Source organism: Salvelinus sp. IW2-2015, linkage group LG19, assembly GCF_002910315.2.
Source record: "Salvelinus sp. IW2-2015 linkage group LG19, ASM291031v2, whole genome shotgun sequence".
Classification (NCBI taxonomy): Eukaryota; Metazoa; Chordata; class Actinopteri; order Salmoniformes; family Salmonidae; genus Salvelinus; species Salvelinus sp. IW2-2015.
This window is the reverse complement of record NC_036859.1, coordinates 14,180,818-14,195,954: the sequence shown is the minus strand read 5'-3', so window position 1 is coordinate 14,195,954 and position 15,137 is coordinate 14,180,818. Positions and strand designations below refer to the sequence as shown.

Here is a 15,137-nt window from a genome sequence, read left to right as displayed (position 1 = left end):
TCCAAGAAATGCTAATTAAGTATGCTTAAAAGCAGCTTTTCTGTGTTGGAATGATGTGGGCATTAGTGGTGCGTGGGTCAGCTGTTTGTGCACCTGCACCCGCCCGCAAATGCTAATAACACATCTGCAACCGCCGGACTATATGTGATAAAGTGAAAATCTGAGGCCTGCACCCGACCCTAACCTGCTAAGACAGAAAATGCCCTGTAGGCTACAGTCAGAGACAGCGGAGGGATTTTTTGACAGGGGTGTAGGATATTTTTGCCTGATTTAGATATGTTTGTGCATATCATTTCAGACATTTTGGTAGGCTATTTGTTTGTCAAATTGTCTATAATTAGATACATGTAGCTTATCATCTCTTATTATACACTGAGTGTACAAAAAATTAAGAACACCTTCCTATTATTGAGTTGCACCCACACCTTTTGGCCTCAGAACAGCCTAAATTCGTCGGTGCATGGACTCTACAAGGTGTCGAAAGCGTTCCACAGGGATGCTGGCCGATGTTGACTCCAATGCTTCCAACGGTTGTGTCAAGTTGGCTGGATGTCCTTTAGGTGGTGGACCATTATTGAAACACCTAGCAGTGTTGCAGTTCTTGACACAAGCCAGTGTGCCTGGTGCCTACTACCATACCCCGTTCAAAGCACTGGTGGCACTTTTTAATTGGATAGGACGGGCTCGTGATAATGGCTGGAGCGGAATCAGTGGAACGGTATCAAACCAACACATGGTTTAATGCCATTCCATTTGCAATGTTCCAGCCATTATTATGAGCCGTCCTCCCTCCTCAGCAGTCTCCACTGGTTCAAAGGCACTTAAATCTTTTGTTTTTCCCGCTGAATGGAACACATACACAATCCATGTCTCAATTGTCTCAAGGCTTAAAAAGCCTTCTTTAACCGGTCGTTTTCCCTTCATCTACAGTGATTGAAGTGGATTTAACAAGTGACATCAATAAGGGATCATAGCTTTCACCTGGATTCACCTAGTCGGTCTGTCATGGATAGATTTCTTAATGTTTTGTATACTCAATGTATGTTGCCCTAGAAGACAAAATAAACCCTTGCTCACCAGAATAATGTAATAGATCGATAGAATGAAAGCTTCAATCTAGTTGAGATTGGTAAAGTTTGCTCTGTTATCTCTGCTTCTTTCATAGAGCAAAGATGTTTAGGGACCAGGGATAAAATGCAATAACCCTAAAGAAACGGGAAATATTTTCTTAGAAACATTTCCAAATGACATCAGCTTGACCGGTTGTAAGGAAATAGAAAGCTGTGAAAACGACCCAACATGTTTCTGATTAGATTTCAGTTCGGCTTGGATGCATATTTTATGTGGTTGAAATATTATCAGCTTTTATGATGCTGATAAAGATAGCACCTCCACAGACAATATCTAACTGCACATTCGCATTCTCTCAAGATGCCAAAAGAAATACATTTCTCCACGCCTGTTCCCAAGTTAAAATGTTGCCCACATTTGGTGTATCATTTTACTGCAAGAAATGTTTAATTCTGAGGGAGTTAATATTAAGGCTATGTGAGAGGTTGTAGACCTACAGTCAGTATCTACATTTCAGTTTCCATTTAACCCATCTGAACAGTAGGCTACAGTTCCTTTGACGTATCATAGGCCTACAGTCCCGTGAAAAAGTATTTGCCCCCTTTCTGATTTTCAAAATTGTAGCATATTTTTGATACTGAATGTCATCAGATCTTCAACCAAAACCTAATATTAGATAAATGGAACCTGAGTTTACAAATAACAAAAAAATATATACTACTTATATTTATTTAATTAACAAAGTTATGCAACACCCAATGCCCCTGTGTGAAAAAGTAATTTCCCCCTTACACTCAAAAACGAGTTGCGTCACCTTTAGCTGCAATGACTGCAACCAAATGCTTCCTATAGTTGTTAATCAATCTCTCACATCGCTGTGAAGGAATTTTGGCCCACTTGCATGCAGAACTGCTTTAACTCAGCGACATTTTGGGGTTTTCAAGCATGAACTGCTCGTTTTATGTCCTTCCACAACATCTCAATTGGTTTGGATTAGGTTTGGACTATATCAACAATGGACAAATAATGAAACAAATACCAAATAACTATTCATGGCTGGGAGAAGTAATTATTTATAATAAAAAGGATAGGGCTTATTACATAATCCACTAATTTATTGCAGCAGAGCAGCCACAGCTACTCATAGGGAAAATAAATGAAGGGTTAGGGCATTTTAGCTTATGTTTTGTGGTAATTACTATGGATTGCTACCCAGCTCTCATTTGTTTTAGTTTTTGTTTCAGTGATTGCACTGCCTATTGCTGCAATTAGCTAACAATGGTGACAGCTGACAATTAATTTGATCAATTAATTATATATTTTGGAGTAATGCCTCCCCCCCCCATTTTCTGCCCAGATATTTTTTCACAGATATCAGACCCTGGTGGCATAATGGTGTACTCCCAATTTGACCAGTTTCTGAGGGAGGTTCTCAAATTACCAATGACTGTTTTTGAGGCACCTTCCTTTGGCTATACTGAGCAAGCCACAAGAACTTGCTTTGCACAGCAGGTGAGAGTCCCATCTACACAAAACATGAACATAAATTTTCAAGTAAATTGTTGATTGAATGTACAGTGCATTTGGAAGGTATTCAGACCCCTTGACTTTTTCCACATTTTGTTATGTTACAGCCTTATTCTAAAATTGATTATTTTTGTTTTTTTCCTCATCAGTCTACACACAATACCCCATAATGACAAAGCAAACTGGTTTTTAGACATTTTTGCAAATGTATAAAAAGAATAATGAAATATCACATTTACATAAGTATTCAAACCCTTTACTCAGTACTTTGTTGAAACACCTTTGGAAGCGATTACAGCCTCGAGTTTTTTGGGGTATGACACTACAAGCTTGGTCTGAACTCTGGATCTCTGTCAGAGTGACCATCGGGTTCTTGGTCACCTCCCTGACCAAGGCCCCTTTCCCCCGATCCCTCAGCTCTAGGAAGAGTCTTGGTGGTTCCAAACTTCTTCCATTTAAGAATGATGGAGGCCACTGTGTTATTGGGGACCTTCAAATGCTGCAGACATTTTTTGGTACCCTTCTCCAGATCTGTGCCTCGACACAATCCTGTCTCGGAGCTCTACGGATAATCCCTTCGACCTCATGGCTTGGTTTTTGCTCTGACATGACACTGTCAACTGTGGGACCTTACATAGACAGGTGTGTGCCTTTCCAAATCATGTCCAATCAATTGAATTTACCACAGGTGGACTCCAATCAAGTTGTAGAAACATCTCGAGGAGAATCAATAGAAACAGGATGCACCTGAGTTCAATTTTGAGTCTCATAGCAAAGGGTCTGAATACTTGTAAATAATGTATTTTAGTTTTTTTCTAAAAAACAGTTTTCACTTTGTCGTTATGGGGTATTGTGTGTACATTGATGAATAAGGCTGTAACTTAACAAAATGTTGAAAAAGGGAAGGGGTCTGAATAGTTTCTGAATGCACTGTATACAACACACTATTGGTATAGATACTGTATAGTGGATGGATGTTGTAATTGTGTATAAAACATCCATCATATTACTGTATTTTCTTTCTAGTACTACCCCATATGCCAAACCTGTATGTGATGTGTAACCCCGTTCTCTACTGTATGTTGACAGAAAAAGGTCTCCCTCAACACATTCCTGGACACGCTGATGTCAGACCCTCCTCCTCAGTGTCTGGTGTGGTTACCACTCATGCATCGCTTGGCTAATGTGGAGAATGGTGAGCCACCACCGCCACCACAGCATATTTAACACATTCATGGGTTGGCGGCGGGTAGGAATGATGGGTCATTTTGTCTCATATCATCGCATTGAGTCACTACACAGTAGATATACAGGACATGCTCAGGAACACACATACCCATGCCCGAGCGCGAGCACACACACACAGCCTTCCACCATCGCCCACCTCCCAACCCCTCATGAATGACAAGGAACTGACAACAGAATTAAAGTCCTACACACACTGATGATCACAGAACACCCTCCCTTATTTGATGTAAATCAAAAGAATGCTGTCTAATAGACCTGCAAAACATCCCAGTGCCATTGTTTTTATAAAGATATTGGTTGCACCAAATATGTATTTGTATCAACAACCTTTGGTGTGTGTGTGTCTGTGTGTGTGGTATATATATGCACGTGTGTGTGTGTTTGTGTGTGTACGTGCATCCCCATGCACATGTTTGTGTGTGTGCCATGCCCCCCCCCTCCAACCCTTTCCCTCCATCCCTGCAGTGTTCCACCCGGTCGAGTGCTCTTACTGCCACAGTGAGAGTATGATGGGCTTCCGCTACCGCTGCCAGCAATGTCATAATTACCAGCTGTGTCAGGACTGCTTCTGGAGGGGTCATGCCAGCGGTTCCCATAGCAACCAGCACCAAATGAAGGAGTACACTTCATGGGTAAGGGAGGTGGGGAGAGGGGGTGGGGGGGCGTGACAGCATCAGGCCAGCCAGCCAGTGCAGCAGCCGTTCTGCTTTGCTTCACCCAATGCAGTGCTATGAGGATGATGATGAGACTGTGATTTGATTCTCTTACATTTTGGTCAAATTTTTGAAAGTCATTACTCTGTTTTTAAGTGCCTCTCCTTGCCCTCCGAAATCAGACATAACATCTTTTTGGGTTTCTCCCAGAAATCGCCTGCTAAGAAGTTATCTAATGCTCTCAGCAAGTCTCTGAGCTGTGCATCCAGCAGAGAACCTTTACACCCTATGTTTCCCGACATGCCAGAGAAACCTCTGAACCTAGCCCACATTGTGTAAGTATGGTGCAAGTTGTGTAAGTATTCTATTATATTCCTACAGTAACATAAAACATGTATTCAATACCACAATCATCCTTTTCAATTTCAATACATTTCATATCCATCCCATCATCCCTTACTAGCCACTTATCCCCAAAGTAAATGTTGAAATGTTATGAATTGTACATACTGTATATCTACATGTTTTGTAATTGCCTTATATACATTACACTACATGCTTCTAACACTCAAGTAATAACAATCAGTCAGTTGTCGGATGCACATGATCAATTCATGTTAGCTGTAGGAATAACCACAAATTTTTTTGAATTTTTTTTATTTTTTATTTTTTATTTTTATTTTACCGTGTAAGTTGACTGAGAACACGTTCTCATTTGCAGCAACGACCTGGGGAATAGTTACAGGGGAGAGGAGGGGGATGAATGAGCCAATTGTAAACTGGGGATTATTAGGTGACCGTGATGGTTGAGGGCCAGATTGGGAATTTAGCCAGGACACCGGGGTTAACACCCCTACTCTTACGATAAGTGCCATGGGATCTTTAATGACCTCAGAGAGTCAGGACACCCGTTTAACGTCCCATCGAAAGACGGCACCCTACACAGAGCAGTGTCCCCAATCACTGCCCTGGGCATTGGGATCTTGTTTAGACCAGAGGAAAGAGTGCCTCCTACTGGCCCCAACACCACTTCCAGCAGCACCTGGTCTCCCATCCAGGGACTGACCAGGACCAACCCTGCTTAGCTTCAGAAGCAAGCAGCAGTGGTATGCAGGGTGGTATGCTACATGGCAAAACAGATGTTTTATCTTTGCTCAGTTTTTTTGCTGGAAAATCAACAAAGACAATATGAAGACAAGGTCTTCTAGAACTACAGTATGTCTTTGATACATTCTTATTCAAACCCTTAACAGCTAAGCTGAGCCAAATCTGTAGTGTGGGAAACGAGTGGCAATTCATTCTAATGGCTGACAGACAAATATTGATTTGGTCATCTAGACCCTTTTCATGTGGAAGTGAATTCAGTTGTACCACTCACTGTGGCCTTGTAGTGCATGCATGGGTGATCGTAACAAATGTCTTTGTTCTTTTCTTGCTGCAAAATAGAGACACTTGGTAAGTTTGCTTTGAATATTTGCCTAGAAATATGTAGAATATGCCTGTAGTACATTTAATTAGATCAACTCAAGTAATATAGAAGTAGTGTAATATATTACTAGTAGCTAGTGCAATATTATTTGCCCTTATACAGTATACAATGCCCTGTAGCTCCTGAAAGGCACTTCAATTTTAGCACAACCTACTTGTGTGCAGTTTACTACCGATTTCTGCATCAGTTATCCCAACTGTCCTTTGTCACATGTGAATACCTTTTAGGTCATGTAAACAATAAGTTATGAGGAGTTAATGACCTTTGGATGAGTGAGGAGGGAATCCACACCCACGCATTGTTTACATAACAATATTGTCACAATCAGAAACTGCCCTGACTCCCAGACCCATTCAGTGCTCCTTCAGCTTCTGAGACCTAGATCAGAAAGACACACAACACACACACACACACACACACACACACACACACACACACACACACACCACACACACACACTACACACACACACACACACACACACACACACACACACACACACACACACACACACACACACAGACTCTCTGTCATGTTGGCTGTTTGAACATGATAAAGTTTGTCTCCTGCACAGGCCTCCCAGACCAATGAACAGCACCAATGACTTCATGCTCTCCCACTCCATGCCCACGTCAGGGAACCCTTACTCCACTAAGAAGTAAGTATCTGAGATCAGAAAGTCTGCAACGAGGCCCTATGCAGAATCTTCAAAAAGAGAATCAGGTTACCTGACTGTACATATTCGTCATGATTAAAGATTACTACATCCACTTAAGTCCACTGAAAGTCCATATACCAGTATGAATTCTACTAACCAGTCCTTATTTTTGTAAACCTATATGGATGTATCTGGCTGGTTGGTAGAGGGTAGAGTGTTGGTGGAGGTGTGTGTGAGTGTTGTGTTTGTGTGTGTCTGGGTCAATTGTTGTGTTTGTGTGTGTTGCTCCTTTCGCGGTCTCACTCTTTTGTCTGGTGTAAATAGCTTGCCTTATAATACCAAGAATAATGAAGCTGAGCAGAGAAAACAGTTGGCTAGGGCTGCTCCAGATCTGTTGAAAGGAAGGGGGTAAGTAACTCAGTGACCCAAGGGTGCCTACTGCCTGTGAGAATGGTTTGGTGACTCAAATGCATGCACAAACTAATTTAGATAGATATAGGCTTTAATTGAAATGGAACAATATTCCTTATATAGCGCATTACTTTTGACCATGCTCAGGCCTGTGGGGCTCTATTATAGGGAATATGGTGCCATGTCAGACGTAGATATAGTCATTATAGAGCGTACACTGTAGTGCTCATTGTCCCAGTGGAGCCGTTCACTCTTCTGGTTTCCTACAGTATAGATGGGTTTACACAGTGATACTCAAGGGACTATTTGAAAGATGCTAGATAGTGCATGCATGATAAAGACCATTGACCATTCATTAGGATAGAGTATCTATTACAGTCATTTTCATACGTGTCCCACGTTACCTAGGAGAGTGAAACTAACTGCTGCAAGTCACTCATATTTGCTTGGAGTCTCTCTCTAAAGTTTATTTTACAATGATTAACATACAACTACACTCCTTTTGACTTACTTTTTATATCCTTTTATTTTCTGTTTCGCTGGCTTGTAATGTCAGCCTTGGACTCAGGAATAGTATAAGTGCACGGTAGATACACACACACACACACTGAGCGAGGCAGGGAAAGTTACAGGAGAAGTTACATGCATAGTTATCTGGCGTCAGTGAGTCCTCATCACTATGTATCGGAGCTGCACCTGTACTTGATGCTAGTCTAAGGAAAGAGACAAAGGCTCCGTTGGTTTAAACACTGACCCCTTTCATAGAGCCAGGTTTATAAAGATATGTACCTTCAGTGGATGTGATGATTAGTAGAGGTTGTATGGGGTCATTTGTTGACGATGTGGTTAAGGTGGGGTTTTGGTCTTGTGAGTCAGTAGTAAGCAAACAGTACTTAGCAAAAAATCACTCATTCTTGTCTTGACAATCTTATTGAAATCATTAGCTTTATCAGACAGAGCGGCAGTTAGTGCATGACTACGCTTTGCATCTTGGAGCTATAGGTTATTTAGCACATTTTTCAAAATGTCAAATGAACGACATATCAATGTTTTGACATTCATTTACTTATAGTACTTTCACAGTTGAAAACCTAAACACTGTCTATTCAGATAAAATTCCCATAAAGGGATTAGGATACAGGATTAGAGATATAAATGCATGTTTTTTCTCTCTGTGTACTGTAAATTATTTGAAAATGCAGTACAGGTAGAGCATCACATTCCTATCCATAGTATTAGTATCAAAAGAGAATACAACAGGGATAGCATAAAACAGTTTAGTGTTTTCTTCTATTGATCATTCAATGACTGAGAAGACATTCTGTCTCTCTCCAGACCTGTTCTTGTCCGGTACTCCTTTCTCCTTGTTCTCATCATGTGTGTCGTTTGTGTTTGTGTTCTGAAACCCTACACTGTTCCAGGTTAAACTACAGTCTCGATGTGGCCGATAGACTGGCTGATGAACATGTTCTCATTGGGCTGTATGTGAATCTCCTACAACACAACCCTACGTCATGGTTAGTCTGGATTCCTCTGTCTGTAAAGTAACAGTGGAAACTACTAGCTAGAGTGCCTTCAGAAAATATTCTTACCCCTTCACTTATTCCACATTTTGTTGTGTTATAGCCTGAATTCAACATGGATCAAATATTTTTTCTCTCTCGCCCATTTACACACAATATACCATAATGACAAAGTGAGAAAAAAATGTAAGAAATTTTAGCAAATGTATTGAAAATTAACAACAGAAATATCTAATTTACATAAGTATTCACACCGCTGAGTCAATACATGTTAGAATCACCTTTGGCAGCGATTACAGCTGTGAATCTTTCTGGGTAAGTCTCTAAGAGCTTTGCACAGCTTGATTTTACAATATTTGCACATTCTTTTTAGAATTCTTCAAGCTCTGTCAAGTTGTTTTTTGATCATTGCTAGATAGCCATTTTCAAGTTTTGCCATAGAATTTCAAGCCAATTTAAGACAAAACTACATTTGAAGTCGGAAGTTTACATACACTTAGGTTGGAGTCATTAAAACTCGTTTTTCAACCACTCCACAAATTTCTTGTTAACAAACTATAGTTTTGGCAAGTCGGTTAGGACATCTACTGTATGCATATCATAAGTAATTTTTCCAACAATTGTTTACAGACAGATTATTTCACTTATAATTCACTATCACAATTGCAGTGGGTCAGAAGTGTACATACACTAAGTTGACTGTGTCTTTAAACAGCTTGGAAAGTTCCAGAAAATTATGTCATGGCTTTAGAAGCTTCTGATAGGCTAATTGACATCATTTGAGTCAATTGAAGGTGTACCTGTGGATGTATTAAGACCTACCTTAAATTGGTTCATCCTTGGAGCAATTTCCAAACGCCTGAAGGTACCAAGTTCATCTGTACAAACAATAGTACGCAAGTATAACACCATGGGACCACGCAGCTGTCATACTCCTCAGGAAGGAGATGCGTTCTGTCTCCTAGAGAACGTATTTTGGTGCGAAAAGTGCAAATCAATCCCAGAACAACAGCAAAGGACCTTGTGAAGATGCTGGAGGAACAGGTACAAAGTATCTATATCCACAGTGAAACGAGTCCTATATCGACATACACTGAAAGGCCGTTCAGCAAGGAAAAAGCCACTGCTCCAAACCCGCCATAAAGCCAGACTACGGTTTGCAACTGCACATGGGGACAAAGATTGTACTTTTTGGAGAATGTTCTCTGGTCTGATGAAAAAAATAGAACTGTTTGGCCATATGACCTCGTTATGTTTGGAGGAAAAAGGGGGAGGCTTGCAAGCCGAAGAACATCATCCACTGTGAAGCACGGGTGTGGCAGCATCATGTTGGGGGGTCTTTGCTGCAGGAGGGAGGTGCACTTCAAAAATAGATGGCATCATGAGGCAGGAATTATGTGGATAGATTGAAGTAACATCTCAAGACATCAGTCAGGACGTTAAAGCTTGGTCGCAAATGGGTCTTCCAAATGGACAGTGACCCCAAGCATACTTCAAAGTTGTGCAAAATGGTTTAAGGACAACAAAGTCAAGGTATTGGAGTGGCCATCACAAAGCCTGACTTCAATCCTAAAGAAAAATTGTGGGCAGAACTGAAAAAGCATGTGCGAGCAAGGAAGCCTACAAGCTGACTCAGTTACACCAGTCTGTCAGGAGGAATGGGCCAAAATTCACCAACTTATTGTGGGGAAGTTTGGAAGGCTACCTGAAACATTTGACCCAAGTTAAACTATTTAAAGGCAATGCTACCAAATACTAATTGAGTGTATGTAAACTTCTGACCCACTGGGAATGTGATGTAAGAAATAAAAGCTGAAATAAATCATTCTCTCTACTATTATTCTGACATTTCACATTCTTAAAATAAAGTGGTGATCCTAACTGACCTAAGACAGGGAATGTTTACTAGGATTAAATGTAAGGAATTGTGAAAAACTGAGTTTAAATGTATTTGGCTGAGGTGTATGTAAACTTCCGACTTCAACTGTATAACTAGGCCACTCAGGAACATTCAATGTCATCTTGGTAAGAAACTCCAGTGTATATTTGGCCTTGTGTTTTAGGTCATTGTCTTGCTGAAAGGTGAATTTGTCTCCCGGTGTCTATTGGAAAGCAGACTGAACCAGGTTTTCCTTGCACCTCTATTCTGTTTATTTTTATCTTTAAAAAAACTCCCTGGTCCTTGCTGATGACAAGCATACCCATTACATGATGCAGCCACGACCATGCTTGAAAATATGAAGAGTGGTACTAAGTGATGTGTTGTGTTGGATTTGCTCCAAACGTAACAGTTTGTATTATTGCAAACAGAACACATGTTTTGGAATAGTTTTACACAGCCATTTGCACAGCCATTAAACTCTGTAACTGTTTTAAAGTCACCATTAGTCTCATGCTGAAATACTGAAGGGGTTTCCTTCCTCTCCGGAACTGAGTTAGAAATGACGCCTGTAACTTTGTAGCGTATTGATACACTATTCAAAGTGTAATTAATATTTTCACCTTGCTCAAAGGGATGTATGCAATGCCTGCATTTTTTACCCATATACCAATAGGTGCCTTTGGAAAAATTCCCTCGTCTTTGTGGTTGAATCTGTGTTTGAAATTCACTGCTCAACTGAGGGGGTACAGAGATGAGGTAGTCAATCAAAAATCATGTTAAGGGCCTTCCGTGTGGCGCAACGGTCAACCTGGTTTGATCCCAGGTTGTGTCACCGCCGGCTGTGACCGGGAGACCCATGAGGCGGTGCGCAATTGGCCCAGCATCGTCTGGGTTAGGGGAGGGTTTGGCTGGCTGGGATTTCCTTGTCCCATTGCGGTCTAGTGACTCCTTGTGGCGGGCCGGGCGCCTGCAAGCTGACTCCGGCTGCTAGCGATGGGACAAGACTGTAAATACCAATTGTATATCACGAAAAAGGGGTAAAAGTAAACCCCCAAAAAATATATAGTAATTTGAAACACTATTATTGCACACAAAGTCTATGCAACTTATTATGTGACTTGTTAAGCAAAGWTTTACTCCTGGACTTATTTAGGAATGCTATAATAAAGGGGTTGAATACTTATTGACTGAAAACAGCTTTTCATTTTTAATTAATTCGTAAAAAATTATAAAAACATAATTCCACTTTGACATTATGGGGTATTGTGTATTGGCCAGAGACACAACGTCTAATTGTAATCAATTTTAAATTCAGGCTGCAAYGACAAAATGTGGAAAAAGTCAAGGGGTTTGAATACTTTCTGAAGCCACTGTATTCACATTGTATTTACACCACCCCTGGCACGGCTCTCCCTTTATTAATTGGAGCTACAAGCCTTAATACTGCATACACTACTCACGTCAAGCAGAATAAATGAAGAATGTCTATTCACAAACCATTCTTTTAACAGCTGACATACAGTAATGTAGCTAAGCCATTAGAAAATGTAACACTTTTTTCATACACCATAATGCTTTTGCCAGCTGTTGTGCTACTTAGCAATCATTTTTGAAGGCTAAATCAACATTGTCTTGCTCATTAAGATGTTATAGGGCTGTAGAAAGTTGCATTTGTTTTGCTCTTCACATAGTAAAMATCTAGTTTACTGCCCTAGAATTGTCATTTTAATGTGCTTTTGATGACAGCTTAGAATTTGCTGCTTTTCCTTTAATTTGATAAGTGGCAGTAGTCAGTTATTTTCAGAGAACATCTGTGTGTTTATGTTGGTCCTCTATTAGAACAACTTGGACCGTTACATGAAATAGTTTGATTGGATTTCGATTCTTGGACTTTAGTGCGTTCATGAGTTGCAATAAATGCTGTACAATACATCTCAAAGTTTTCTACAGTATTGGAATTGTTCCTTTTCTCTGAAAGGAAACTCAGACCTTAACAAAATTATCCAGTGGAACCTACTGACCGTTTACTGAAGTATCCATCCAAATGGACTATTTTGTAAGGGTGCTAAGATTGTAGGAATCATCTGCTTTAGTCCTTGCTGTTCCTCTCTCCTGCTGCCTCCGCGTCTCTTGACTCTGTGCAGTAGTATCATCTTAGAGATCTTTCTGCAGATGAAAAATACTTAGTTTCAACTGCATGTTACCTTCCTTAGCATTTGTATAAGCTTAATGTTGTTCTTTAGTGCGTATAGTGTGTGTGTGTGTGTGTGTGTGTGTGTGTGTGTGTGTGTGTGTGTGTGTGTGTGTGTGTGTGTGTGTGTGTGTGTGTGTGTGTGTGTGTGTGTGTGTGTGTGTGTGTGTGTGTGTCTAGCTGCTTTAAGGCTTTGGCAAAATGGCTATGATTTGTCCCTAAATAGCATCACCAATTGACAAACAAACTACCAGTGTTTGCATGTAAATACTGTGCATTATACTTAACTAAACAATCATAAAGATACACTGTTCCAATTATCATTTCCATGAGGAAATTCCCATGAAATATTCTTTCCCAATGTATATACAGTAATGTAAGTAAGTACAGAACTACGTTTTATATTTGGCTGCGGTAAATATGTAGGTGGAAGTGTGACTCTGTCTCCTCTCCTCTTTCCACCTGTAAACAGTTTGCTGGAGAGCAGTAACCACCAGGATGAAGAGCACAGTCTCATCGCCCGCTACGCTGCTAGACTGGCCTCTGACTCAGCCGCCGCGGTGAGACACATGCTATCTGAGGGCATAGAGGGAGAAAACACCATGAAAACACCATGAAAACACCTGACATCTTTATGTGCACAACACAAATACACATTTTGTTCCAATTGCCTGTCTCTGAAGATAAAAGTTGAGCGTGGGCCCTGAGTCAGGTCACCCAGTCAGGAAAAACTTGTGCCCCTAAGCATATGTGGTGGTTTATGAGTAGCATTGAATAAGGAAATAACATCAGCAGGATTAACCTCAGTACAGTAGATAATGTCATGTGTCCCTGTGTGTTATGGTAATGTCATGATAATGTCATGTGTCTCTGTGTGTTATGGTAATGTCATGATAATGTCACGTGTCTCTGTGTTTTACAGCAACAAGCCCAGCAGCAGAGGGTCCCCAACGACATCTCTTTCTCTCTGGACGCCAACAAGCAGCAGAGGCAGCTTATTGCCGAGCTGGAGAGCAAAAACAGGTCAGGGATGGATTCCCTCTGAATTCGCTTTTCTCTCTCTGTTCGCCTCTTTTTTCCAACCCTGCCAATCGTGCCAAATTACAAGAATGGTGATAACTTACTTAATGTTCTAGCCAATGTGCTTCTCACACAAGCTGTGATCGCAAGTTATTCTAATAGGCTGTAGTAGGGCTGTGACGATTACGGAATTTTGGGTAACAGTCAATTGTCATGCAAATAGCCACGGTTATTATCATAATTGTCATCATAATTGTTTTGAACTTGTAATGCATCTTTCAAAATKAGCTACGCCACTAATAAATGCAACAACACAGCTTTGATGAATGGTTTTGACCGCTTGGAACTTTTGGAAATTAAGCTTATCCTCCCGACCGTGCCGTTCTGCTCGTAAAATGAGCAGAACGGCACCAAACTTTACCCACTTGTACAAATTAAGCTGCTATTGGGTAAACTATATCTACTTGAATATAAAGTTGAACTCCCCTTCTTTTAAAATGAATGTATTATTACGATTGTGACGTTTTTTCAGTTATTGTCCATAATTGTCGGTTACACGATTATACATGTTCATACCGTGCCTGTGCCATCCCGGGTATACCGGTGATGCAACATGGGGTGTTATTTTTTTCTCTCTCAATGTTAAAAAAAACAACCAATGGGCCTCCCGAATGGCGCAGCGGTCTAAGGCACTGCATCACCACAGATCCTGGTTCGATACCGTGCTGTGTTGCAGGCGGCCATGACTGGGAGACCCATGTTGCGACGCACAATTGGCCAAGCGTCGTCCGGGTTAGGGGTGGGTTTGGCCGGCMGGGATCTCCTTGTCCCATCGTACTCTAGCGACTCCTGTGGCGGGCCGGGCGCATAGGAAAAAAGCCCCCAAGAATTCAGTTACCAAAAAGCTAACCAGATGCTAACAAATACTAAGTATATAGTGGATGCTAGGTAAATGCTAACGAGCTCATAAAGTTATTCAAGATTCTCGAAAGGCTACTTACTCACAGTTTGCTGCACACACAAAACAAATATAAGATGGCAGGGATGTCAAGCTAGGAGTGGATTGTCTCTACTATTACCAAGATTTWAGAAGCTTGATCTTGCAAGGTAACATTAGCCCCTTGGCTAGCAAGWTAGAAAACCAAATACGCAGCTGGAGAGAATTTATTTGGTACATCTTAAATAGTTATTTGGTAACTTAATAGCGATAAGATATATAGCTGACAAACAGTCAATTTCATACAAGTTTAACTTGATCACCTCACTAACTTGCGCTGCAGAGGAATATGACTCTGTTTTGCTTCTTTGTTAACAACCACACGTGACTGGCTCAACAGCTGTTTTGGTGAACTACCGGTAAGCTTCATGATAAAACATTATCTAACAGGTGAAATGAAAAATGCGATTTGCTTCATCTATTAATGCACAAGTTGACTGYAGGTATTTATTTAAAAAGTACAAATT

At 40.8% G+C, this 15,137-nt stretch overlaps 1 protein-coding gene and 1 long non-coding RNA gene across 2 annotated transcripts in view; one reads left to right on the top strand and one right to left on the bottom strand.

Moving 5' to 3' along the window:
• The window catches only part of dtna (dystrobrevin, alpha), a 33,471-nt gene that overhangs the window by 7,801 nt on the left and 10,533 nt on the right, over nt 1-15,137 (top strand). Inside the window, 9 exon segments of the mRNA XM_070448849.1 lie at nt 2,429-2,583; nt 3,688-3,793; nt 4,312-4,478; nt 4,710-4,834; nt 6,563-6,646; nt 6,971-7,054; nt 8,479-8,574; nt 13,126-13,213; nt 13,576-13,676. Coding sequence (XP_070304950.1) covers nt 2,429-2,583; nt 3,688-3,793; nt 4,312-4,478; nt 4,710-4,834; nt 6,563-6,646; nt 6,971-7,054; nt 8,479-8,574; nt 13,126-13,213; nt 13,576-13,676 — 1,006 coding nt within the window.
• On the bottom strand, nt 13,117-14,975 carry LOC139029278 (uncharacterized). The gene is made up of 3 exons (XR_011481580.1): nt 14,675-14,975; nt 14,367-14,522; nt 13,117-13,225 (listed from the first exon to the last, which is right to left on the bottom strand). It is a non-coding gene; the product is annotated as an uncharacterized lncRNA (long non-coding RNA).